This window comes from Fukomys damarensis, unplaced genomic scaffold (assembly GCF_012274545.1).
Source record: "Fukomys damarensis isolate Sample0158 unplaced genomic scaffold, DMR_v1.0_HiC HiC_scaffold_16, whole genome shotgun sequence".
Taxonomy (NCBI): domain Eukaryota; kingdom Metazoa; phylum Chordata; class Mammalia; order Rodentia; family Bathyergidae; genus Fukomys; species Fukomys damarensis.
The window spans coordinates 96,242,256-96,268,129 of NW_022900928.1; the positions used below are offsets into that span (position 1 = coordinate 96,242,256).

The following is a 25,874-nucleotide window of genomic DNA, read 5'->3' on the forward strand; positions in this document are numbered from 1 at the left end:
TAAATAATCTGCAATAACGCATAAGATTCTAATAAGATTACTGACATTTAGAAATGGGAAGAAAGGAGCTAAAGGTGTAGGGAAGGTGGGATGGGTAGGGGAAGAGTAAAAAGGGAAAAGAAAAAAATGTGAGAGAATGAAAAGATGAAAATAAAGTGTTTGTAGATGGGGAGGGGAGGAGGGGGTGAAGGGAGGGCAGAGGTAAGGGGAAAAAATGAGAATCAAGACTTGCCATGTAGAGGTACAAGATCCCAACAATGAATGTAACTGTACTGTATCCCTAAAATGTACCAATAAACTCAATTAAAGCTGAAAAAAAAAAAAAGGTGGAAAGGTTTATTTTGGCTCATGGTTTCAGTTCATGGCTGGCTGGCTCCAAGGCAGAAATGGCATGTTGGAAGGAAATATCCAAAATAAGCTGTTCAATATATGAACAGGAAGGGGGGAAGGGAGAGAGGGAGGAAGAGGAGTGGGGAAGAAGAATAAGAGGAGGAGGGAGAGGAGAAGGGTGGTTGGGACAAAAACACACCCTTCCAGCTCATGTTCCCAATGACTACTCCAACAAGACCCACCTCCTAACAGCACTCAGCTCCTGAACTCATCTATGGCAGGACCCACTGATGAGTATGGCACCCCCATGATCCAAATGCTTCCAAACACATGAGACTTTGGGGGGACGTTTCAGATGTGAACCATAACAGCTAACTGTTGTCAGTCTCTCCAGCTGCTGTCCTCATACAAAAGAGGGATTCACTAAGCTGGTGTCTGGGCTGTTCCCACTGTGATTGCTTCCAAGCCTGCAGAACCATCTCTGTGCAGCTAATATGCCGTGGACCCAGGCTATGTGGGCATCTCACCTGCACAGAAAAAGCGGGAGTCAAGCATTCCAACCTTTCCAAGCACAGTTCCTCAATTTGCAGAAAGGTCAACATCTGAAGACATAAGTATTTACCACAGAAATACAGGCCAAATGACAGAGAGAGGAGGAAAAATCTGTCATTCTGGTTTGTAAAGGCTAAAGGGAAAAGCAGAAAGATTGCATGAAACATTTTATTGTTGTTCATTAATTAATTAATCAAGAGTTAGACAACAGGCAACAGATTTAGACTAACCTGTGCCAAATCCAAATTGGGTTCAAAAGAGCCAAAATATTTCTACCAGCTTTATAGGTGATAGATTTGGAATTTGGTGGCTTATCTAATGTTCTAGAGGATATATCTCAAAGGTTTATTTTAATAACTTGGGAAAAGTAGTCAAATCGAGCTCTGGAGGTTTTTTTGTTTTTTTTTTTTCCCAAAGATCCATGGAATGTGTAAGAGCTTTGAGGATTCTTAAGTCAAAATGTCTTCTACCTACAAAGTAGACAGACTATATAAGACACCTGTTTACTTAAACAAATACCAGAATTCGGCTGAGTGTTCTTCAAAAAGGTAATGTAAATTGAGTCCTACATAATTATTCCACTGCTCAAAATACATTTGGCATTCTTTTTAGAGGTAGCTTTTAGAATTAGTTCATAAACTACACAAACTCCGCTTATTGTCATGCACTATACATATATATGCATGAGCACACATTTCTATCTACAGAACAGCTTCAGAGTGAAGGGTGAAATAGAAACTTTTATTAGGTTGACCATGCCTCTGCATGTAAGAACATAAGTATTTTAGAATCTTTGTCCATTTATGTTAATGAAAACAACAGAATTACATGATGACAAGATTGGGTAAGGAATATCTGGGAGGCTGATAAGTTACCCTGCTCTCTACAAAATCCAGCCTGCGATCTTCTCCAAGCTGGTTATTAAAAATAATGGCACCTCTCAATCCTCCCAAGAAGGAATGTATACCAGTGTTTGCCCTTAGATGGAGCACAGAATGAGAATTTTGGGGAGAAAATGACCACTAAAAGTTTTGAAGAAACTGAAACATGATCTGTCCAGTAAGTCCTAATCCAGCCTTATCATAGGACACCTGGCCCAACCAGACACTCTGGGTGCTATTGTTTAAAACATAAGTGTCCCCAAAGGCCATGTGGTGAAGTCTTAGTCCCCTGGCGCTACCAGGAAGGGGTGGAACCTTTAGGAGCCAGTGCCTAGTGGAAGTTAGGTCACTGGGGATATGCCTTTGGAGGGGACTTTGAGATCCTGGCCCCTTTCTGTTTCTCTCTCTGATTCCTGACTGCCATGGAGTTACAAATATCTTCACCTCACATTCTGCTGTGTTGTGCAACCCTACCACAGTTGCAAAAATGATGGAGCCAACCATGCATGAGCTGCAACCTCTGAAACCAGGAGCTAAAATAAACCTTTCCTCCTTGTTAGTTGTTTATCTCAGGCATTTTATCACAATGGCAGCTGACTTGCACATGAATTAGAAGCATTTTTTTAATGTAAATTCAGGGGTTGGGGATTTAGTGGTGAAGTTGCCTGCCTCAAAAGCACAAGGTCCTGAGTTCTATCCCTGGTACCCCCAAAAAATGTAAATTCAAGATCTTAGAATCTGAATATTCTTTTTTTTTTTTTTCTGGGGATTGAACTCAGATCCTTGTGCTTGGAAGGCAGGCAGCAGAACCACTGAGCTAAATCCCCAGCCCAAATCTGCACATTCTTAAGCTTCCAGGTGATTATAGTTGTAGCCTGAGTTTAAAGATACCATTTTCATTTCACTTTACAGACCAAAGCTCCAAAGGAGGCAGATCTGGAAGTAGGAGTCAACCTAGCACAGTGATCTTTCCATTAAATGTCACCAAAGCTGCAATTAAACACAATAATGCACTAGTCCAGTTGATACATATGCAATGTGATTTGTTATGAATGGACAATAGTGCTCATCAAGGTTCTCTGCCCAACCAAGAGACCAGAACATTACTGAGAATAGAACTCTGGTCTAATCAGTGTCCCTCTCTGACAGGCTTTAGCTTAGGTTCTTTAACAATAAATTGCTAGCTGCACTTAAATCCATTCAGTGAGCTGACGATTCAATTCAGAATTAACTAATGTGTAAATCCTTAATCCGAGTCGTACATGTAATAAAGTAAAAAATGTAGTTATTTACAATAATATTAGAAAGAAGTGGTGTGGATCACAAAATACTCATTCCACCTAGTAGCTGAAATTTCATATTATAAATGTATGTCTTTACCTTAAATCTTGATCTCTATATCTATAGCAAGTGCTCCTGGAAAGAGAGGCATTGAGCCTTACTGGTCATCTACAACTGAAAGTAAAAGACCTGCTCAGATTCTTTCTTGAGATGAAAGGAAGACAAGATTCTGAAAGAAGAAGCTGAGATCTCCAGAAACAAACTTCACAGCTGCCCCTAGAGGCAACCCTGTCATGGGTGATGATGATGATAGATGCTCGAACTGGATTTAGCAAAGTTAGAAGTCTTGTTTGAGGGGGAAGGGTTTGACAGATATTTTGGATGGTTTGGTTTTTGTTTTTTTTTTTATTTTGTGAATAAAGTTGGCCAAGATGTGGCCAAGAACAGAATGGTCAAAGAGTAAAATTCTTGAAAGACAATCTAAATCTAGAGTTTATAGGGAGAAAAGGGCTAAAGGTGTAGGAAAAGTGGGAAGGGTAGGGGAAAGGTAATAAGGGAAAAAAAATAGGAGAAAATGAAAAAATAGAAGTAAAATGTTTGCAAATGGGGAGGAGAGGAGGGAGTGAAGGGAGGGCAGGGACAAGGGGAAAAATGAGAACCAAGACCTGTCATGTAAAGGTACACGATCCCAGTGATGAATGTAACTGTACTGTATACCTGAAATATACCAATAAACTCAAAGAGGAAAAAAAATAAAATAAATCTAGAGCTTATTGGGCCAACGTGGATGTAGAGGGCTTACATGCCTTAATGGTGGCTGCAACATAGGTTTTCACATTAGAGTTGAAAAAGTTACATTAAATCATTACATACATGAGTAAATAATGACAGGCTCTCTACTATAACAAATGAACACTAAAATCTCACTGGCTTAATTAAGACTTTTATGTATTGCTCACTAAGGTCCAACTGGCCACTAAGAGAGAGGAGGCCACCGTTTCTTCTATGCAGGCTTCTCAGGGGTTGACAATCTTAAATCCTTACTTCCCAGTGTCACCTAGAATGTTAGCATCCAGACAGAAGACAGAAGAAGAAACTAGATCACGTGGGAGGATTTCATGGCTAGAGACGGAAGTGGAGTAGAGCACTTATATTCACAAATAACTGCCAGTCACACGGCCACACCCATCTGCAGACACTGCAAGGGAAAACAGTCAGATTGTGCACCCATAGGCTTAGTGGACAGAAAGCTACTCTGCTTCATGGGCCATCACCTGACCTACAATACAATTTAAAATATAATGTAGCAAAATAGTTATACTAGAATACTACTCTGTCAAACTAGTTCTCCCTGAAATCATGGGCATTGCCAATTATGAGGACCAACAGAAACAGTCTGGATTAGAAGCTTATCATGTTGAACTTTCCTACCAAACACCATGTCTCATGCCATCAGTGCCTGGGAGAAATATGGATTGGTTCTGTTGGGCTACTACGAATCCTTACACTTCCTTCTACCACCTAGTCACTCCTATGGATGCAATTACAAAAGGTAGGTGCATAGTTAGTTTTTTCCCTCACTATAACAAAATACCTGAGACAATTAACTTATAAAACAAAAGGTTGTTTTGGGTCATGGATTTGGAGATTCTAGGCCAAGAGCTGACAGACTCATCGATTCACCTCTCTGCCAGGAAGCAAATGAGGAAGAAAATGGGCTGGGGCCTCACTATCCCCTTTAAAGGCACACACCCAGTTACCTAAGCACATCTCACAAGCCCCCTACCTCCAAGTAGTGCTATCCTGGAGACCAAATTTTTTATGCTTTGGCCCTCAGGAGAAACTCAAGATTCAAATTAAAGCAACCGGTAAGAGTATAAAACAGGCAAACACTTAGGCACTGCTCCTAAATGTACCCAGCACTGACAGGTAGCATCATGGAGTGTGGTGGCTGAAAGAACACTGTGAAGGGCAAAAGTCCTCATCGAATAACAACTGATCACCTTTTTTTTATTCCTGTGTCTTCCACATGTAAAGGTGAATAATCATGCCACTCCTCTACACAGTACATATGAGTGAGGTGGCTCAGGGTTTAATTATGTGGGGTTTTTTTTTTGCATTAAGTTTATTGGTATTTTTTAGGTATACAGAATGGTTACATTCATCATTGGGATCCTGTACCTTTGCATGATGTATCTTGGTTCTTATTTTTTTTTCCCCATCCCCCTGTCCTCCCTTCACCCCCTCCACCCTTCCCTATTTACAAAATTAATTGTGTTTTTTAAAGTGTTGGTGAAAGGATATGACTTAGAAAATAAGCAGCTACTGAAAGAGAGAGTGCAAGTAGGTAGGGGAAGACAAGGAAGGAGAGCAACCTATTGAATAACTTATTGAACATACTGTAATCATTGGGAAAGGAGGCAGCAATAACATAACAAGGAAAATCATAAGCTAAAACATTTCCAAAGATTTGAAAAAATAAAATTGATCATGAACCCCGCCCTGAAAGACATTTTATAGAAATCCATGACCCACTTGCTTACAATGTATTTGTAATTGTAATGGATTTTCAGACACAAAAGAAGAAACAGAAAGGTCAAAATTTACATGCAGATAGCAGTGAATGACAATGCTCACATGGTTTCCAAATTAGGATGGAGTCTTCCTTCCTCATTCTCAAATAGGAGGCAAAGGTGAAATTATATCCCTACCTGCTCTACTAACTTGAACCTATTGCTGTGTCTTTAGAGCTTTTACAGTTTTTCTTAGAATTTTGAGTACTCAGAATCCCCAGGGAAGAAATAAAAGAAACTAATGACATCCACACCTTCTACAAAGATGTACAAAGCAATTGCCTATAAATGTAGCTCATAATTTTTTGCACAATAGCCAGGCTCTTTTTTTTTTCCAAAAGAGGAAGATTGTGTGCCTTTAATTCCTACTTCAATGGTAGAAAATATTTATTGCCAAGAGGTTACCAGAAATTCTCGCCTTTGTTTTCCAGAGAAATTTACAGTATAATGGACAGAGAAGACTAATTCTGCACTACCATAAGTCTTCAGTCATTTAATCAGAAGCTCTGAAGTGCAGACACAGTACAGCAGTTTTAGGATGACAAGGCAAGAATGTGGCTATTCAGCCTGAAAATAAAGCAGCTTTATCTCAAAAAAATGACCTGCATGTCATCAGAGCGAAAGCACCCGAAAATTCTAATTAGAGTGATGCCATTAAATGAAAATCGCAGAAACCACTGGCTAAGCAGCTCTGTAGGAGGAGCAGCCAGAGAGAGAGATTTGAGGATGAACTTTCCTATCTTTAAAAAGAAATGCAACTTTAGAGCACCATATTTCAAGCATGTCACATTCCAACTAACACCTAAGGGGCAAAAAGTCCCACAATGTCTAATCACCAGTCACTTGGTGCTTAGATCACAGCCGGACTACTCTGATCAGAATGTTTATAAAGTATAAAGCAAAGCCACCATGTACATAGAATGTAGTAAGGTGCAGCCTCCAATCCTGCTTTCTTCAGAGGACTCCATTGAATACTCAATAATAATAAGATGCTAAAATGCTATAGAAATACTCCTCCAAAAGCTTAGAGCTCTTTGCTCAAATTAGCTTAGCTCACAAGCTCGTAGTGAAAGCAAAATTGCTGGTAACTTGTATCAAGAAGGAGAGTCTCACCAGGTGTGGTGGTGAGTGCCTGAAATCCAAGCACTCTGGGAGGTTGAAACAGGAGCATCACAAATTTGAGCCCAGCGGGGCAACTTACAAGACCTTGCCTCAAAATAAAAAGGGGCTGGGGATGTAACTCAGTGTGAAGGCCCTAGGTTCAATGCTCAGCACTGCTAAGATGAAAGAAGGAAGAAGTAGAGGGGGAGGAAAAAAGAAGGGGGGAGGGAGCAAACTAATCTCAGATTATTAATCCCTGGCTCACCTAAAATAAGTGTTTCCTCCTGTGCCATTTTCCCTTCTAACATTTTTTCTACCTTCCTTCTTGAAGGAAAGTTCCTTCTCAGTCTGTCCCGTAGTTCCTCCAGCTATTCTTCGCTGTCTGTCTTTTTCTGCACCATCAATTTTGTTTCTACCTATGAACCATTCCCCTCAGCCTACGAATATGTTTTTGTTTCTCTAATTAAAAAAAAAAAAAACTTTCAAAGTCTCTCTTGACCTAACTTTCTCAGTACAACTAGCATGTCTTTATGTTTACACCAAAACTTTCTTAAAAGGCTACATACATGCTTTGTCTCCAATTCCACTCCTCCTCCAGTCTTAGCCCACTGCAGTCAAGTTCTGTCTCCAATAATGAAATCAATGATCTTTGCATTATGAAATCCATAGTTCATGCCTCAGCTCTCATCTTACTTGACCCACTGACTGCATTTCACACCCTTGATTACTTCCTCCTCCTAAATACACTTTCTTCACTTGGATTCTAGGACAGCACACTCTCCTAATTTCCCTCTTACTGAACCAGCTGTTTCTGTCAGCCTCTTTTCCTGATTTCTCCTTCTCTCCTAGAGCTGTACAAAGCCTGTATGCACAGCTTACTCCTTACACCCTCTCTTCTCCACTTATTCTCACTCTGCCAGTGATCTCATCCAGTCTGTTGACTTGAAATACCATAACGGAGGACTCCTCAAAGTACCTCCCCAGTGAGACTTCTCCCTGAACTCTGACCTATGCAACCAATGGATTCTTGGATCTCTACTTGAGCATCTCAAAGATCACCCAAAGTATCGTGAACAAAGTAGTGGATCTCCAAAACAAGATCCTCCTCCAGCATATCCATCTCAGTTATGACAATTCTGCACCACTGGCTCCTCATGTTGAGAACTTTGCTGTCATCTCTGATCCCTCTTTTGCTCACTTGCCCTGCATCTGACCCATTAGTCAACCCTGACAGCTCTCCATCCAAAAACATCCAGAATCCAATCTTCTCAAAATCCTGCAATGGCTCCCATCCTGCTCCTTCTTCGACCTCCAAACCTTATGTAACCCTGCACCATATTCTACTGCAACCATCCAATCTGCCATCCTTGTAATTTTCCCAATATGCTAGCTAGTCTCTCACATCAGGGTCACTTCCCTTGTTACTTTCTCTGCCTGAAATCTTTTCCCCCAGCTAACCCATAGCTAGTTCCTCATATCCATCAGATCTTCACCAAAAGTCATCTTCCCAGTTATAGTGGTAATTCAGTTCATGAACTCGGTTCTGTTCATGATTCTGGACATAAAACAAAGTGGATGAGAACTGAATCAAATTGCCCTATAAGGTCAACATTGAACCTAATCATCAAATTTGATTCAGTTCTCATCCAATTTGGCTTATGACCAGAATTGTGGAAAGAATTAAGTTTGTGAACTGAGGTACCACTGTAGCTTTCCCTGGCCATCCCATTTACAGTTTCAACCTACTGCCTCACTTTCTATTCCTTTTCTGTGCTTTGTTTTTCCTCCTTAATGTAACTTATGTATATAAGGTATTATATATTTTACTTATTTATCTTCTTCTTGTCTGTTTTCTATCACTGGAATATAAGCCCTATGTAGACAAAGGGTTTTGCTTATTGGGTGCTCTACTTTACCTTAAGCCCCTAATATGGGTCTTGGCATGTAAAGTTATCCTCAAATATGTGTTGAATAGATGAATATATAATCTCTATAATTTACCCACGTATCATGAAAGAGAAGCACATGATAGAAATCGCTACTCCACTGGAGAAAACCACCATCCTCTCTTACATCATACAGACCTCAGGCCTCACCTAGATATAAGTACCAGTAGGAGAGACCAGTCACTCAGCACAGGTAAACTCAATGTGTCCCTAAGCTCCAGGTCAAAAGCCTTAGTCAAGGATCCCTGTGCTATCTCTCTTAAGTCTCTATTACCCACCAACACCAACTATACTACTCTGTTGTCAGGTCCTTTACTTTTCTCAGTTCCTCACTGATACTGGATCCAAGTCCCTTAAAAATCAGTGTTCAAATTACATGAACTCTTTCTAAAAATACGAAAACCAAGAATAACTATAATCAAATAATGTTTGAAGTCAAAGGATCCGATACTACCTTTCCCTGGGAATTATTCCATTAAAACAAACTGAATTTGCTTTGATTTCAGCTGTAACCATAGAAATAAGACCTCCTAGAAGTCTGCTTCACATGTTAAGGTTTCTATTATAGGACTTATCACCTTGAGAGAGTCTCCATCTTCTAAATAATAATGACCTCAACAAGGGATATCATTGTTGTTATTCCTAAATGCACTCTACTACCTGGAGACCATCTGTCTTCTGTGAAGAAGCCATTATGGTCTCTGATGCATCTCCCTTTTTAGCAGCTTATTGATCTACAAGTGCCCAGCCAGCCACCACCACTATGGATGTGTGTAATAAAAGCTGAAACAGGCACGGAGCTGGCATAGGAGCATAAACGTCCTCCTTTGAAATGTCAACACTCTGCTGACCCAGAAAGATGAAATGCTACCTTTGGTTTGAAGAGAGCCTCTGGGTTCCTACAGATTTTTAAATAAGCATATACAACAAGAAGCAGTTTTCCAGGTAAGGGTTACCTACCATTTTATGAGACTCACATTATTATATCTCATCAATAATTTTATAATTAATTTTTACAATTAAAGCCAATCCTTCAAAACATGAGTATAATTAAAACACCCACACACTAGTTACTAGACAATACATAATCTTAATTTTGTCCTATTGTACTTTGTGCAATTTGGACAGAAAGTGGTGGAAAATTTGTTTCAATTTAACCCAGCAGAAATCTAACTAAAATAAATCCTGGAGTTATGGTGGCCATCGGAAATGTTTCCTTGATATGAATCATTTATTCAACTTAGTCTAGAGAGCCAAGCAATGCACCTGCATCTATATTTATTGGATGAAAGATAAAAATATTCTACTTATCAAAATGAGATGGCAATGGGCGGTGTTCTTAGCAGGTCTTACCGCTGAAGGAGAAATCTTTAAAACCCAGGCGAGGAGGTGACTCAGCCTGAAAAACAGTCACTCATTTCCAGAAAGAATCCTGAGAAGTGAACATCTCTCATGTTCAGATCTCACAACTGGACTTTGGCGGTCTTCATGAGCAAAGGTATGCTGACTGGCCATGACAGCTCTCTGTCTCTGAGTCCAGCTGTAGAAAATGAATGCTTTCTGCGAATGATGTGTTCACTCACTACAGTGGGGCCATGGTGAGGACTGGGGATCTTATTCTGATGGGTAAAGTGTGGGGACCCCGTGAAGCGTCTTAGGCAAGGTAGTGGCATGAATGGAAAGCACTGAGAAAACATGGGATTTGAAGATAGAGAAGCCAGTCAGAGAGTGCTGGAATGGTCATGCTGATCAGGACTGAGGATGGCTGCAATACTGGATAGGAGGCACCAGAGGACGGGAGGCAGATATTGTCACATTTTCCCAACATCACAGATACACTCCTTTTGACTGTACTCTTTTTTTTTTTTTTTAACCAGGATCTAACTCAGGACCTTGCACTTTCAAGGCAGGTGGCAGCACCACTGAGCTAAATCCCTGACCTCTTTTTGAAAGTCATGAAAAGTAAACTAAAGTATGAGCCAGAAGGGAGCAGATTCTGTTTCCGCATCATTATCTGACCAAGATCATTATCAGAAGAGATAAGAGGAGGCTTCCCAGAGAAAGGTTAAGAGGGGGGTTTCACTGAAACAACCTAAAGACATTGCTGATGATAAGAAGTACTGAGAAACATAAAAATGAATCCTGGAGGGAGTGGTCAACTATGCTGGAGGAGACCCAGAGTTAGTTTAGAAATTCTTAGCAGGCATTGGCCAGGCAGACTTAAGAGTGGGGCTTCCAGGCAAAGGGAGCACCAGAATAACCTCCATGAAGAACAGAAATGGAGATGAACTTTGTTCTATTGATGATGTGCTAGATGGGAGGACCCTTACCTAGGAAAGGTAAGGAGAGCAGAGAAAATGGGCAAGATCAAAATGAGGTCTAGTCCAGGATAAAGTGAAGAATCTGGGTATTAAATTCTTCTCTTCTGGATCAGAAATATGGACGCTTTAAGAGAGTACAAACTTTTCAAAATGAAACAAATTGAAATTTATAGTATATAGTACAAAATAATTTACAGCAGAGTTCATTTAATAGTGAGTCCCCCTGGTCCAGTAAAGTTATGAATCTTTCTAAAATGAGATTTCCAGCTCTACTGCATTAACTGAAATAAAACTTCATTCACCCAACAAATATTTATTAAGTGCCTATCATGGCCCATGAATTACATCTATATATTATGTAAAACACCATGAACCAAAAGACTAATAATAAATAATTTAAAAACAGTCTCAAGAAAGAGGGAAACACTTGGGCAAACACATGAATATAACAAAATATCATTGGTGGGAAGAAAGTATATCTGGTGTGTACTAGAACCCTACAGGAAGGAGAAGGCAATGCTACCATACGGTGGGGGTGAGAAGACAGAAGGCAAGACGGCAAAAGGGGACTTCAGCTGATCTTTCAGGATTAGCAGGCATTGGCCAGGCAGACTTGGAGTGGGGCTTCCAAGCAAAGAGAGCACCATGACAAACTGCTTCATCCATTTGGGATTCCTTCATCATGGCTAAAGTGAAGCATACTGCTGTGGAGAAAAGTACAGAAAAGAGTAGCATCGCAAAAATGGGAAAGCGCTGGCTCCTTGCCAGACCTGTGGTGCTTTATGTATCACGGGGAGGATTGTGGACCTTATTCTAACTGTACAACCATGGGGAGCCACAGAAGGGTTTCAAGCAAACCCTTGAAGATGGTAAGAGTTACGTTCAAGAAAATCACTCATTGAGTGATTTGAGAGAATGGAGAATGAGACGCCAGAGTGAAGAGTCCAGGTGTCAGCACCTAGGACAGCGGCAACGTTAGGGTTGGATGGGGAGATGGGCAGAAAAGTTATGAGTAAAAGTGATTTGTTCACTGCTTGGATGCGGAGAGCAGGAGCAAAGAGTGCTTTTAGAATGACTCTCAAGTTTCTGGTCTAGGCAAGTAGAGAGACAGTGATGTTTTTCACGGAGATAGAGAAAATGGAGGAGGAGTGACTCTAGGGACAAAAGATAAAATAGGTTCTTTGTGGGGGCCTGAGTGATAGTGCAAGGTCCTGAGTTCGATCCCTGGTACTGAGAAAAAAAAAGGTTCTTTTGGAACCCACGGGTGATCCCAGTGAAAATATCCAATTCGTAAGATGTTTGCATGAGAATTCTGAGCTGGAGATGCCCAGTGCAACGGACGGTGATTATGAAAGAAAATGGCCCTAGCATGGATGAGACCGATGAGCCGGAGAAGGTGAAGAGTGGAAGAGAAGAAGGGAAATCCTGGAGAAGAGCCACACAAGCCAAGAAAGTAGAGGAACTGGAATAGGGACGGAAGTAGATCCAAGGGGGAAGTGCAAGGTGCCCCGCCCCCTACAGGGTCCAGTGGGTCCAGTAGCTCATCCTGGCCCATTCCAGGACAGGCCTGTCCAGGCTGCCTCGAGATAGCTCTTCCTGCTGTGTGGTTACCAAGACATAAGCACGAAAGTTATTCTGCTAAAACACTCCTGAAATCTCATGGGACTTTCATGATTCCTTGGTAAGATGAGGCCCAGCTTTGGATTTCTAAAGCAATACCAGTGAAAAACGGAGGCCTTGCTAAATTTAGATTGGCTTTTTCTGTTCCGGCTATCATTTGTGCAAATAGAGCAGGCAGGAAACATTAATACAGGGGGCTCATGCCTGAAGCCACCTCCACAATTGTAAGAATAAGTTTATATATACATATATATTAAAATTGTGAAGGTGGCTTCAGGCATGAGCCCCTGTATTAATATATATATACATATATACCTTGTATACATACCTGTATTAATGTATCTATACCTTGTTCAACAATAATAAAACTAAAGTTTTGCTAACATTCTCTAACCAGTTTCAAAAAAATTACATTAAAAACTGCTGAAGAAGGAAAGTAAAATTCTGACTCTTTTCAAATCAGTTCTTAATCTTTTTTCTTTACTAGATCATACTGAATGTTTTCATTTGGGATCAAAATACCCTATAAAAAGTTTGTGTTCAGTTTCTGGTTTGTTCTCACACTCAAAAGCTAGTTACACTCTGCCTCAGTTGCCTCTCCATTTAAAGTTCAGTGTCCAAATAAGGTAATTGAAGGGATGGCTTTAGTTTAACTTTCTGACCTTTAGAATTCTTGAGTTTCCTCCATAAGTAGCAGAAAAACCAATGGGGGTGGGATTTGTACATTAGTTTCTGTCTCTGCAATTATCATATTAAAACCCTTCTCCTTATACAACATTAGAAGGGAATATGACTTAATTTTATTCTTTCTAAATCCTTGGTTATCAGCTACTTTCAATGAGAATTGTTAGTTATCGGTTACCTGATTTCCCTCTTTCTAAAATGCCTCTTGCCACTACTGACTTGTTACAAAAGTCAGACACAGGCTGCCTCAAAAAGATGAAGCTTTCCAAGAATTGTCCCTAAAGATGCTGCACACTGTGCCCTGAACAGTAGAGTCCAAGTAAGATATTAGTGTCTCTGTCAGGATGATAAGACCTTCCACACAGCTTGGGTGTGCTTGTTCAAATCCTCTTGAAAGACTTTTTTTAAGAAATAAAATACCAAAGATGCTCATGAAGCCTCCTGGCACCCTTCCCAACTCTACTTCTTCCCCTCTCTTGAGAAAGGTAAACACCATCCTTCACTTCATGTTTATTAGTTTCATGCATATTTATACATACAGTGCAAATGTGCTTCTGAAAACACTATCCAGCATTGTTTTACGGGTTTGAAACATCATATAAATGTCATCATACTCTGCATTTCATCGTACACACTAGTCATTTCACTCAACTTTATGTTGATTTGTTTTAAATATGTAGATATATTACATGTATTTTAACCACATGATAGTTTCCATTGTGTTAATACATCATATCTCATTTCTTTATTAATGGACACTTACATTTTTCCTTTTTACCTCTCCATTTATTTTGCTATTACCAACACTGTTGCCAGGGACTTTTTGGGGGGTGTTTCACATACTCACGAGCACATAGCCTCGGAGAGGCTAGCCAGGCTACCAGGTGGGTGTGGCTTCATCCGGTTGCTCTGGAGTCCTACACCTGACCTGCAGCAGCACATGGGCACAGAGTTTCCCATGGTAAAAACAGCCCTATCCGTCCAGGGCTGTAAAATACTCCACTGCCTTGGGGAACTGGAGTCAGGTTGCCTAAGCAGCATCACTATTATCAAGATGAAGAAGAATTCAGGGCAAAACTGAATGAGAGACACTCCAGAGCAAATAGTGTCCAACAGAGTGAGGTCCTGAATATGAAACAGCAGGGCATTTTAAAAAGCAGGAAATGATATAAATGTAGGAAGATGACCTAATATAAAGTAAATTGCCTTTTCTTGGCAAAACACTCTGACGCCAAAAAAAAAATCAATGGAAATAATTCAGATACTGCAGTTGCCCATAAAAGCAGCAAATCTGTCAAACTTCTTTGAATGCCAACAGCAGCTTGTACTCAGGTTAAACATCACCTGCAGATGACTCCCAGGGGGTCCCGGGAAGGGTCCTTTAAACATTCTCTCTGTGCACATGAATTTACAAATGATAAATATTTCTTATCCTTCAATCAGCTGTTCACTGCCTGGCGCGCGCGCGCGCGCACACACACACACACACACACACACACACACACACACACACATATATGCTATTGTTTTTAAATACTGTGAATAGAATGCCTCTGGTGTGATTTATAAAGATTGGTAGCAATGGATGCCTCTTAGCAGAAGTCAGAGAATATGGGAAATAAGAGGGAAGGGTGAAAAATAGGCTAGATCAAAATTCTTTAGAAATTGTTGTCTGTTTGTTTTGGTTTGTTTTTGGTACTGGGAATGGAACTCAGGACCTTGGTCTTGCCAGGCAGGTATGGTGCCACTGAGTTACATTCCTGGCCCTCTTTAATAATTTTTAAATGGGGTTAAGATTTCACCCCATCAGTCCACAGGCACCTCTCTAAGAATATCTTAAGATCCCATGTCCACCTTTCTGCAAAATCTTTCCCGCCTGCTCTGAGATGGCATCCAGTCAACCAGGACCCCAGCACAAAATTCTCCTCTAGAACAACCAGGGGGCTTGTATTTGCTAGCTTCTCCTTTCTTTACTCTTCAAGGACAGAAACTATGGATTCAACTCTGGGACCCTCCACCCCAGATATGTCTGACATACAAGCTGTTCCACAGACATTTACAGAATAAGTACAGTGAAATGTTCTTCATCAATGATTTTTAAATGACTTAAGGAATTTACTCATTACTTCTACATGTTTTGTATATTATTAGTCTTTAAAAGTTTTGTTTAAAGCTGGAAGTGCAGCTCAATGGTAGAGTGCTTGCCAATATGCCTGAAGCCTTGGGTCCAATCAACATCACCATACACAAAAAAAAAATCTGTTAATGCTTAAAAGTGTTTAAATGTAAGCCCCAGAAGGGCAGGAATCTTGTCTGTTTAATTAATTTCCATATCCCAAGCATACACTGCCTACTGTCTGGCACGTAGTAGGTGCTTCATAAATGTGCTGACGAAGACCCTTGGCTGTGAACTACTGTATATATCTAATAGAATCTAATTTCTTTTTCTATTAGATGTTTAAATTTCTCTTGTTATTTATTTAAACGGGAATGCCACAGTTTGGATCTTGAATGTCCCCCATGTATTAAAGGCTTGGTGCTCAGCTTGGGGTGCTACTGGGAGATGGTGGAACCTTTAGGAGGCCAGACCTAATGGAGGGATGTTCTGTCACTGGGATGTGGCCTCCGAGAGAGATTAGGGCTCCAGCCCCTCCTGTTTCTTCTCTGCTTCTTGGCCTCCACAGGATGAACAGCTTCCTCTGCCTCACAATCCCACCATGATCTGCTGCCCAAAAGCAAAAGAGCCGCTAACCTGGACTGAACCTCCCAAGCTGTAAGCCTCAGTAAGCCTTTCTCCTGTGAGGTTGATTACCTAAGATATTTTATTTCAGTAACAAAAAGCTGAGTAACACAAGGGGAAACATACATAACACAAAATACTCCATTTTAATCATTTTTAGGTGTACAGTTCAGCAGCATTGAGTACATTCACGCTGTGGTGCATCCGCTGCCTTTATCTACTAGGTTTTAAGTTTTTTATCCCAATCTGCAAAATGACAACTCAAGTCACCAGAAAGAGAAAAGGTTCACTTTTATTACATGATTGTACAATGATAAGAAATTAGCCTCTTGGCTTCCACCTCTCCCTATTACAAATTAGCACCTAGGGATGATCTCTTTAGAAATATCTTTCTTTTTATTTTCTCATTGAGTTTATTGGTATATTTTAGGTATACAGTACAGTTACATTCATTATTGGGATCTTGTACCTTTACATGACAGGTCTTGGTTCTCATTTTTTCGCCTTTTCCCTGCCCTCCCTTCACCCCCTCCTCCCTTCACTATTTACAAATACTTTATTTCCACTTTTTCATTTTCTCATGTTTCTTTTTCTTTTCCCTTATTTCCTTTCCCCTACCCTTCCCACTTCCCCTACACCTTTAGCCCTTTTCTTCCTATTTCACTTTGTCAGTTATACCATTAGGATCTTATGTACCATTATAGTTGTTCACACCAAAGAAACTATTCAGTATTTAAACATGTGTGACTTATTTATTTCACTTAGGAGTATATCTTCAATATGTCTCCATTTTCCTATGAGAAAGAATTTCTCATTCTTTATGGCTGAGTAGTATTCCATTTTATAGAAAAACCACACCTTCTTTATCCAGTTTCCAACTGATGGGCAAATGGGCTGTTTCCAAGTTTTAGCTACTACAAACTGTGCTGCTATAAACATAGGTGAGCATATATCATTGTGATATGATTCTTTTAATTCTTTTGGAAAGATACCCAGCAGAGGGATGGCTGGGTCAAATGGAACCTCTAGTGCTAGCTCTTTGAGGTATCTCCATATTGATTTCCACAGTGGTTGCACCAGTCTGCACTCCCACCAACAATGGAGAAGGGTTCCTTTCTCCCCACAACCCCGCCAAAATTTGTTATTGGTTGATTCCTTGATAGCAACCATTCTTTGTGGGGTGAGGTGGAATCTCAGTGTTGTTTGCATCTGCATTAGAAATATCTTTCTTTCTCTGTCTCTCCATCTTGGTTTCTTGCTCTCTTCTTCTCCTGTCCAACACTCACCAGATGTGCAGCCCATAGACCTCAATAGACATGTGTTGAATAACTGTGAAGGGCACTGTTGAAGACATTAGAATAACTTTCCCTCTGTTTGTTCACTGAATCATGCGCTGTCTGTGTGCTGTGGGGCAGGTAGTTACAAAAGTGTCTGCATCTAAATAAACATTTATGCCTCTAATGTCTGACACCTGACATGGATGTGGGGGGATGTCCAACTATCTGTCTGTCTGTTTGTGAGGGAAACATCATACTAACCAGACCATGTGAGCACTCTGACTGAAGGGCTAGCATTACCTACTAATAGCAGAGAAGGGGAAAATAGTTTTAACTGACAATTCAAAGTGGAGTATATAGAATTGATCCTTATCAATCCTATTGTGAGAGAATAAATAAACCAATCTTCTGGAACAGAAATAAGGCTGTTGACTTTGTTGACTCAATAAAAACAGCTCAGTCCTGCATTGCCTGACTAGTGGATTACTTGCTGCAGATGTGATGCTTGGGGAAGAGCCTGATCCACTCACACAGGACAACCAGCTAGAGTTAGAGCTAGAGCTGGAGTGACAGCTAAGTAAGAACTAAGTGAGCCTCTTTGTTCTCTCTGTCCCAGCACCTGCAAAGAGCCTGCACACCGCAGGCGTCTGAGGGCATCTCCTGGCCCCAACCATGCATCTGCCCTCTTTGCTCATTTCCAGCTCTCCCCAAGTAGTTGTGTTTGGGGATGTTTATAAGGAGGGGTGTGACTTATTACATATGAACACACATTTAACATGTATGTACAAAAATGTGTGTCATGTATAGAAGACCATCACTGTTTGCATGGGTTTTCAGTGAGTCTCTGTAGGTTTAAGAGTTTTATCCAATCAGCAAATGGTTTGACCTACTATGTGCAGCAGCCCATATATGTTATAAAAATTAAATAGCTCCTGCCTTCCAGGAATGTGTGGGACTTCTCCAGTCTCAGTAAGGTCTGTCCCTCTTTTTCCCACAACACTCAAAGCCTCCTTATAAAACTAAAACTAATGGAACTACTTCATTTTTGCCTTATTTGCTCTCCCTCTTCGTGCTTCTAAAGTACAAACACACTTCATGACACTCACTTCCTTATGCTGTATCAAACACTGATTAGACTACTCAATATTATTTTTATTCCATAGATATTTGTGTCTCTCTTACCCCTTGCCTAGAATGTCAGTTTCTCCTATCCAAGACTCCACCTGATGTGCAGCCCACAGGCCCTCAATAAACATTTATTGGATGACCATGAAGAGTATGATTATGTGTCTAAAAACCTTCAGCATCTACTACACTGAGCACAGTAAATGCCCAAAACTTACATGACAAAACATATAATAGCTTCTCTGATGGGTCTCAAAATAAAGTATAGGAGCTATCTTAATCACCTTAATTTAGAATTCAGATTCCAAAAGTATTACTGCCTTTGTTTTCCAATATGGGAATCAACATATCAACCTCTTCTTTACCCTAGCCCTGCCCCAATAGATTCCATCAGACAGTTGTGGTGGAGGGTTCCTAGACCGGGAGCCAAAATTCAAATCCTGACATCTTTAATTACCAATCTTAAGATCTCACAAGCTATGTGATGTTTGTGTGTCTCTATAGGATGGGAAACAAAAATAATATGAAGGGTCCAGGGATTTAGCTCAGTGGTGGTGCTGCTGCCTGCACAAAGTCCTGAGTTGGATCCCCAGTACAAGAAGAACAGGAGGAGAAGAAGGAGGAGGAGGAGGAAGAGGAGGAGGAGGAGGAGGAGGAGAGGAGGAGAGGAGGAGGAGGAGGGGAGGAGAGGAGGAGGAAGAGGAAGAAGAGGAAGAAGAAGAAGAGGAAGAGAAAGAGGAAGAAGAAGAAGAAGAAGAAGAAGCAGTGGAAGAGGAAAGAAGAATGTCCCCGCATGGGGTTATTATGAACAATAAGTTAATGAATACGTGAAGAGTGTCTGGCATCACATTTTGGCTATTATTATTAATCTCTTTCTCACCCAGTAAACTTTGCAGGTTGTTTTTAATGGAGAGGGAAAGAAGGGAACAAAGAAGAGCATGGGAGAATTCTGAGTCAAAGATGGAAAATTCATCAAAAACAGATTTATCGTGAGCTAAAACTTTATGTCCAAACATTCAAGAAGGGTTCTTAAGGAACAATTGGTTGCAATAATATACTTAAATTTAAGCCCAAATTACCATGTATTTATCCTCATCTGAAACAAAGCATGCACTTGCTCTTTTTAAGGCTGTAGGCTTTCTCTAGTGCTGTCCAACAGAACATTCTCTAATGGTAGAAACAATCACTGTAATCTTCACTGTCCAATCTAGCAACCAGTACATAGCCATATGTGCCTGTTAAGTATCTGTAATGTGGCTAATGCAGCTCACAAATTAATTTCTGGATTTTACTTAATTTGGGATACTTTAAGTTTCAGCAACTACATATGATTCGTGGTTAGACTACTGGTCAGCACAGCTGTAGCTCCTTCACTTGGTCCTTACCTGCCCTCTAGCTCTCCCCTCCGCCCCAGACTTCCAATTCTGGTCCTTTCGACTGAAATCATCTTTCTCCCCACTCACCTCCAAACCTCATCAAAATCTTGCTCAGGTTTTACTCCTGCCAGACAATCTTCCCTAACTCCTTAATTTCACCTCAACACTGAGAATCTACCTCCTGCATCTGTTTCTGTTGCTTCCCTTGTCATCTTGAAGTCGCAATTTATCTTCCTGACACTATATCTACAAGAATTTAGAGAACCAGGTCTTCCTCATTTCTTCATCCTATTGATGTATGCCCATCCCTCGCATAATACATGTGCAGTCTACATTACTGATTTTTGTAACATACACAATATTCTTTTAAAATAGTTTGCAGAGTATTGACAACTGCACTATGATTATGGAAATTCTTTGAGCCAACATCAATTATAAGGCAAATTTTCAAGTAATAAAAAGTTATTAGAGTATTAGTTGAGGGTCTCTTTATCTCAAAGCTTATTAATATAACAGTTCAGTGCAAATCGAAGAATGTAAATATTCCCTGAAGTAAAATGTTACGTAGAGCTACTCTTCCTCAGGACCTGGAAATCCTGGCTCTTAGAAACTGATCTTGCCAGTGATCTGATCCCTGTCCCTCAGTGACTTCAGGGAGACAAGGATGAGGCTGAGATGCAAGAAGATAAGAGGACCTGATTTTAGACTCTTCATAGTCACATGGGAATTTGATGTAATCTCTCCTGCTGCACTGCCTACCAAATCCTACCTTCAAGAAGAAAATCATTAAAATTTTATCTACCATGAAAAATAATGAGTCTGGGTGATGTGGGTCTCTTCAGTGAAATATGTTACCCAGAAAGAACTGTGTGTTTCTCTTATTCCTTGGAAAAGCTTTAGCTTAGGAAACCTTCCTTCCTTCCTTCCTTCCTAGTATCTAGCATCTGTTGCAATACTAACCTAAACTGATCACCACACTCGTTCATTTTTTAAATCATGAGTTTTCAACTAATCTTTTTATTTGGATTCCACACACATGGTCCTATAATTAGAATTAGCTCTTGAAGAATACATTTCTTTAAACTTGATTTGTATATTTCCAATGTACCAAGTATCTGGTAAGTAAATTTTATAAGTGTTTGTCTTTCCTGCCCTCCAGGAACTTACAGTTCAATCACGCAAACAAGTAAATACAGTGATCAGAAATACATACTGTGAGTATGGCCACAGCAGCAGGGTGCTGAATAAAATGGTTTCATAAAGAACATGAATCCAAAGGATTTTATCTTCAAATCAGATACAGATTTGCCTTTTGTTTATTAATTGATGGTTTTATTTTAAAATGCTCAAACAGCACATTCTAATGTAACAAACATTGATTTGACAAATGATTGAGTTCCGTAGGGCTCTACGATCATTTAGATAAATCTCTCACTTTTTCATAACATTGATAGATTTTAAAGAATCTTTTTTTGTTTGTTTTCTTACTCCTTGCCCAAAATATATATTTGTTTGTTTGTTTGTTTGTTTGTTTATGGGTCTTGAATCCCAGGTTTTTACACTGAGATACATCCCCAGCCCTACCTTTTTTTTTTTTTAATTTTCATTTTGAGACAAGGTCTTGCAAAGTCACTAAATTGCCCCAGCTGGGCTCAAACTTACTATCTTCCTGCCTCAGCCTCTCAGAATGCTGAAATTACAGGTGTGCAATCCTGCTTCCCCAACTTTTAATAGAAGGTGATGTTTCAAAAAGACAAAAGTGTGGAGGAAAGATAGCCTCTTTAATAAATGGTGCTGGAAAAACTGGGTTTCAAGTTGCCAAAGATTAAAAACTAGACCTATATGTCTCACCATATTATATATATATATATTACATTTTAAACTAAAAATGATCTAAAATTAAATTAAATTTAGATCTAAAGAACTAAATATTAAAGCAGAAGCACTAGACCAGCTGGAAGAGAGGTTAGGCAGAACTCTTGAAGAAACTGGCATAGGGAAAGACTTCATGAACAAATCCTCTGTCCTGAGAACTAGCACAACTGGAATCAACAAGTGGGATTTCATCCTATTAAAAGGTTTCTGCACAGCAAGGGAAACTAACAACAGCATGAAGAGACAACCTACAATGTGGGAAAAATTTTTACCAGCTGTTCCTCAGACAAAGGTCTACTATCTAGAATATATAAATAACTTTTAAAAAATCATACTGCTCAAATTTAAAGACCCAATCCAAAAATGGGCATATGAAATGAACAGACATTTCTCAAAGAAGTAAAAACAGTAAATAAACCTATGAAAAAATGTTCAACATCACTGGTCATTTGAGAGATGCAGATGAAAACAACACTGAGATTCCACCTCACCCAGCAAAGAATGACTACTATCAAGAAATCAAACAATAACAAATGTTGGCAGGGTTCTGGGGAGAAAGTAACCCTTCTCCAATGTTGGTGGGAGTGCAGACTGGTGCAACCACTGTGCAAATCAATATGGAGATACCTCAAAAAACTAGGATTAGAGGTCCCATTTGACCCAGTTATTCCCCTGTTGGGTATCTTTCCAAAAGAATCATACCACAGTGATATATGCGCACCCATGTTTGTAGTGGCACAGTTTGTAATAGCTAAAACTTGGAAACAGCCAAATGCCCATCAACTGGTAACTGAATAAAGAAGATGTAGGGTTTTTTTTAACAAAATGGAGCACTACTCAGCCATAAAAAATAAGGAACTAGAGACATTTATAGCTAAATGGATGCACATTGAGGCTATACTCTTAAGTGAAATAAATAGGACACACATGCGTAAATATGTAATAGTTTCTCTGGTATGAGAAACTGAAAGTGTAAATGAGGATCAAAACAGATCATAGATAATGTTAAATAGGAATAAAAGGTCCAAAGGGGAAGGGGAAGAGGAAGTAGGAGGGGTAGGGGAAAAGAAAGAAGGAAAAGAAAATAATACTAGAAAAGGAAAAAAAAACAAAAGCAAAGTCTTTGTAAATAGGAAGGGCTGGAGGGGTTGAAGGGAGGGCAGGGGAAAGGGGAACCAAGACATATCATGTGAAGGTACAAATTCCCAATGATGAATGTCATCATATTGTATACCTAAAATGTACCAATAAGTTTAATGAATAAAAAAAGCTCTAAAGTATTTTGAAACTTACGAATAATGTAAGATAAATATCTTTCCATACGATATCTTAGAGTTAAGTATAGAAATATCAGTTTCTTTTTTTAACTTCCACATAAAATCTGCTTGGAAGAACACTGATTAAGTCTAAAAATTATGTTCTATATACTATTGGAATTGCCTGAGAATTCTATTAACATAAGATGCACTTATTTCCAAAATGTGTATATTACTGCTTGGGAAAGGAAGATTTGGTTTTTGAAGCTTATGTTTTGAAGTTAAAAATGGAGATAGTGACCTTAAGCCTCAAGATTTGTGCAGCTGGCATGCCATCTATCTCAATAATACCTAACACGAATGTCAAATAGACATAAACAGTCATGGTAAGCGGGTGCTTGCAGCTGACAGTGATTGCTGTATTTGGGGTGATAAGGAACAGCATTTCCATTAGTTCAAGTGAAATACAATGCCCTGACAACTTGAGGTATCGGTGTATTCAATCCCCCTGCTGTGTGTCCATTTTCTGTTGCTGCAATTAAAAATCAGTCAATACAAAGTCAAAATGTTGTACATTCTTCCCCTATCCCTTTCCCTGTCACTGTGTTTCCAGCCTCACCGGAAGAACATGTCACTATGGTAACCAGTCCCTCTGGTGCACAGACCTTTCCAGTCAGACTGCCAAGCAGAGTAACACAGAATCAAAGCCCTGAATGTAGCCACCAGAAGCCATGAATCCTATCCCCCTTTCTCTAAGTGGGGTCAACGGATTCCAGAGAGGAAGCCAGTTTTGTTCTAGATGATGGTCAAGGAAGGAAATTCAAGAATGTCCTTCAGCACATCCTGCCAGTGTTTACCAGTCATTATTAATGTGAATTCTACCCTGCTTTTCAGCTAACTTCCTACCATTTCCATTTTTTAAAAAGCAGAAGATGATAGTTAAAATAACACTTTATGAAGCTGCAAACTGTTATAAAGTCATCTCATCAAAAAATTCTTCTACTTCCTCTTGTTTTCCTACTTCTCAATCTAAGCTTACATTGTTCTCTTCTGGAGTCCCCCAGTATTCGGCACACCTTTATAAAGTTATAGATCTCAAAATGGGTCACCCCACCCTAATAAGAGCTTCATCATACAGCAGATGGGATGTCTGTGGCATGAACACACCCATAACTAATTCAACTGAAATCCCTGGTCATCCTAAAGAAGCTACAAAACAAACAGCAAGATGGATTCTCTCTGGACCTACCTACCACCTAAATGTGAACTAACCTCCTCAACCATACACACTGCTTGTCACTCTTAAACAAGTGACTTTTTTCAAATCAATTTTTCTTTCTGATCAGTTCAATACTTTTATAAATCAAAGAGTATCAGTTCTCACAAGCACTGTTTTCAAATATCAGCAAACCTCACAGCCATATAATAAGGGACATCACAAACTACTGCATGTCTTGTCCTCAAAGTATCTTGCAAATAGTAATATCATTGCTGCTTGGCTTCACCATTTATAGTCGAAGAGAATGAGAGGAGGTGAGACTCATAACATCTACACATCTTCCCAGGGTGCAGCCACCATGGAGGAGAACATATTCCTTTTCTCCAAGCAATATTAACACACATCACATCCAAATAACATTTTGGTGGATTTATGGAACAGGAGAGTTGCCAACACATAAATCATACAAGATTTACAAACTACATCAAATAAACAGAATTTAAGATTGACTCGATCATACTAAAGAATCAAGTACATTTTCATCTTTAGTAAATGCAGCTTTTTTGTTATGCTTTCAGTATTTTTCATATAAACCTTCTGAAAACTGTAATTTTTGTCTCTGAAATGCCCACTTTGGTGCTACTTTCTTTGTGCTCAGTCGAACCCACAGATATTCACTGCACACAAGTCCCTTTTGTCACCATTTTTTTGAAGAAGAAATAAAGAACTATGATGTTATGCTACTGCCCAACAGGCTTGGAACTGCTCAGGGCAGGGACTGTGATGTGTCGGTGTCTATATGACCAATGCCCGCACCAAGCCTGGTATAGCACGGCACTCAGCAGACGTTTCTGGTAGGAGCAAGGCCTCTGTGAGATATGCCCCCTACTTCCTTTAATTGGATCAGTTCAACATCTAAAATAAAATTAAGATTCAAAACTGTAATCCCCAACACGGCACTCTTAAGGGCTTCCTCTTAAGCACACAGCCTCATACTGTGGATTCCCTTCCTTCTCTGGAGCTAATGAAACATTAATCGGGATAAAAACCCTGGACCAGCAGGTTCCAGACAAGAGTAAGGCCAGACATGGGCAGAGAGTAAAGCCTTCATCCAGCATGCTCCATTACCGTTGTGGGAAGGCTAGGCCAGAGTAACTGCACCTCCAGGAGCCGGGATTTGGGACATTCAGGGCCAGAGGGAGGCGAGGGGCTGCAGGGCTTACCGGAGGCGACGGCTCACCGCAGCGCCACGCCTCGGGCCTCGCGCTTACCTTTCCGAATGAGGGCGGCGATCTCGGGGTCGAATCCCTGCCGGTGGCATTTCCTCCAGAGGCCCATGTTGGTGGAGTTGTACTGCCGACTGCACTCATCTACAGGGCTCATGGCGAAGAGCTGCCGGCGGTTCCGGGCCCGAAGGAGTTTGCCTTCCCAGCGGTCCAGGCGCGAGCGGCTGGCCCGAAGCGGCAAGTTGTTGTTGTTGTTGTAAATGAAGCCGGGATCCACCCGGCGGGTGTTGAAGGCCTTGCACCTGTCCCTGTGCTTCCTGGCGTCCGTCTCGTACCAGTGGTCCGAGCAGATGGCCACGGCCAGCATGCCGAGGGCGCAGAGCGCTAGCGAGAGGCCAGTGTAGAGCAGCAACCTTCCGGCAGCCATGCCTCCGCCTCGCCTATACCTTGGGCATGACCCGCCGCGGCCTCGCCTTCCTCCGCGCGCCCGC

General features: G+C 40.4%; 1 protein-coding gene and 1 pseudogene across 1 annotated transcript in view; one reads left to right on the forward strand and one right to left on the reverse strand.

Annotated features, from left to right (window-relative positions):
- Positions 1-25,868, reverse strand: part of Tmem178b (transmembrane protein 178B) — a gene marked incomplete at its 3' end in the record, with an annotated part of 355,417 nt that extends 329,549 nt beyond the window's left edge. Inside the window, exon 1 of the mRNA XM_033764496.1 lies at positions 25,429-25,868. Coding sequence (XP_033620387.1) covers positions 25,429-25,810 — 382 coding nt within the window. The remainder of the gene's footprint in view (positions 1-25,428) is intronic.
- Positions 25,837-25,874, forward strand: part of LOC104867380 — an 18,821-nt pseudogene continuing 18,783 nt past the window's right edge.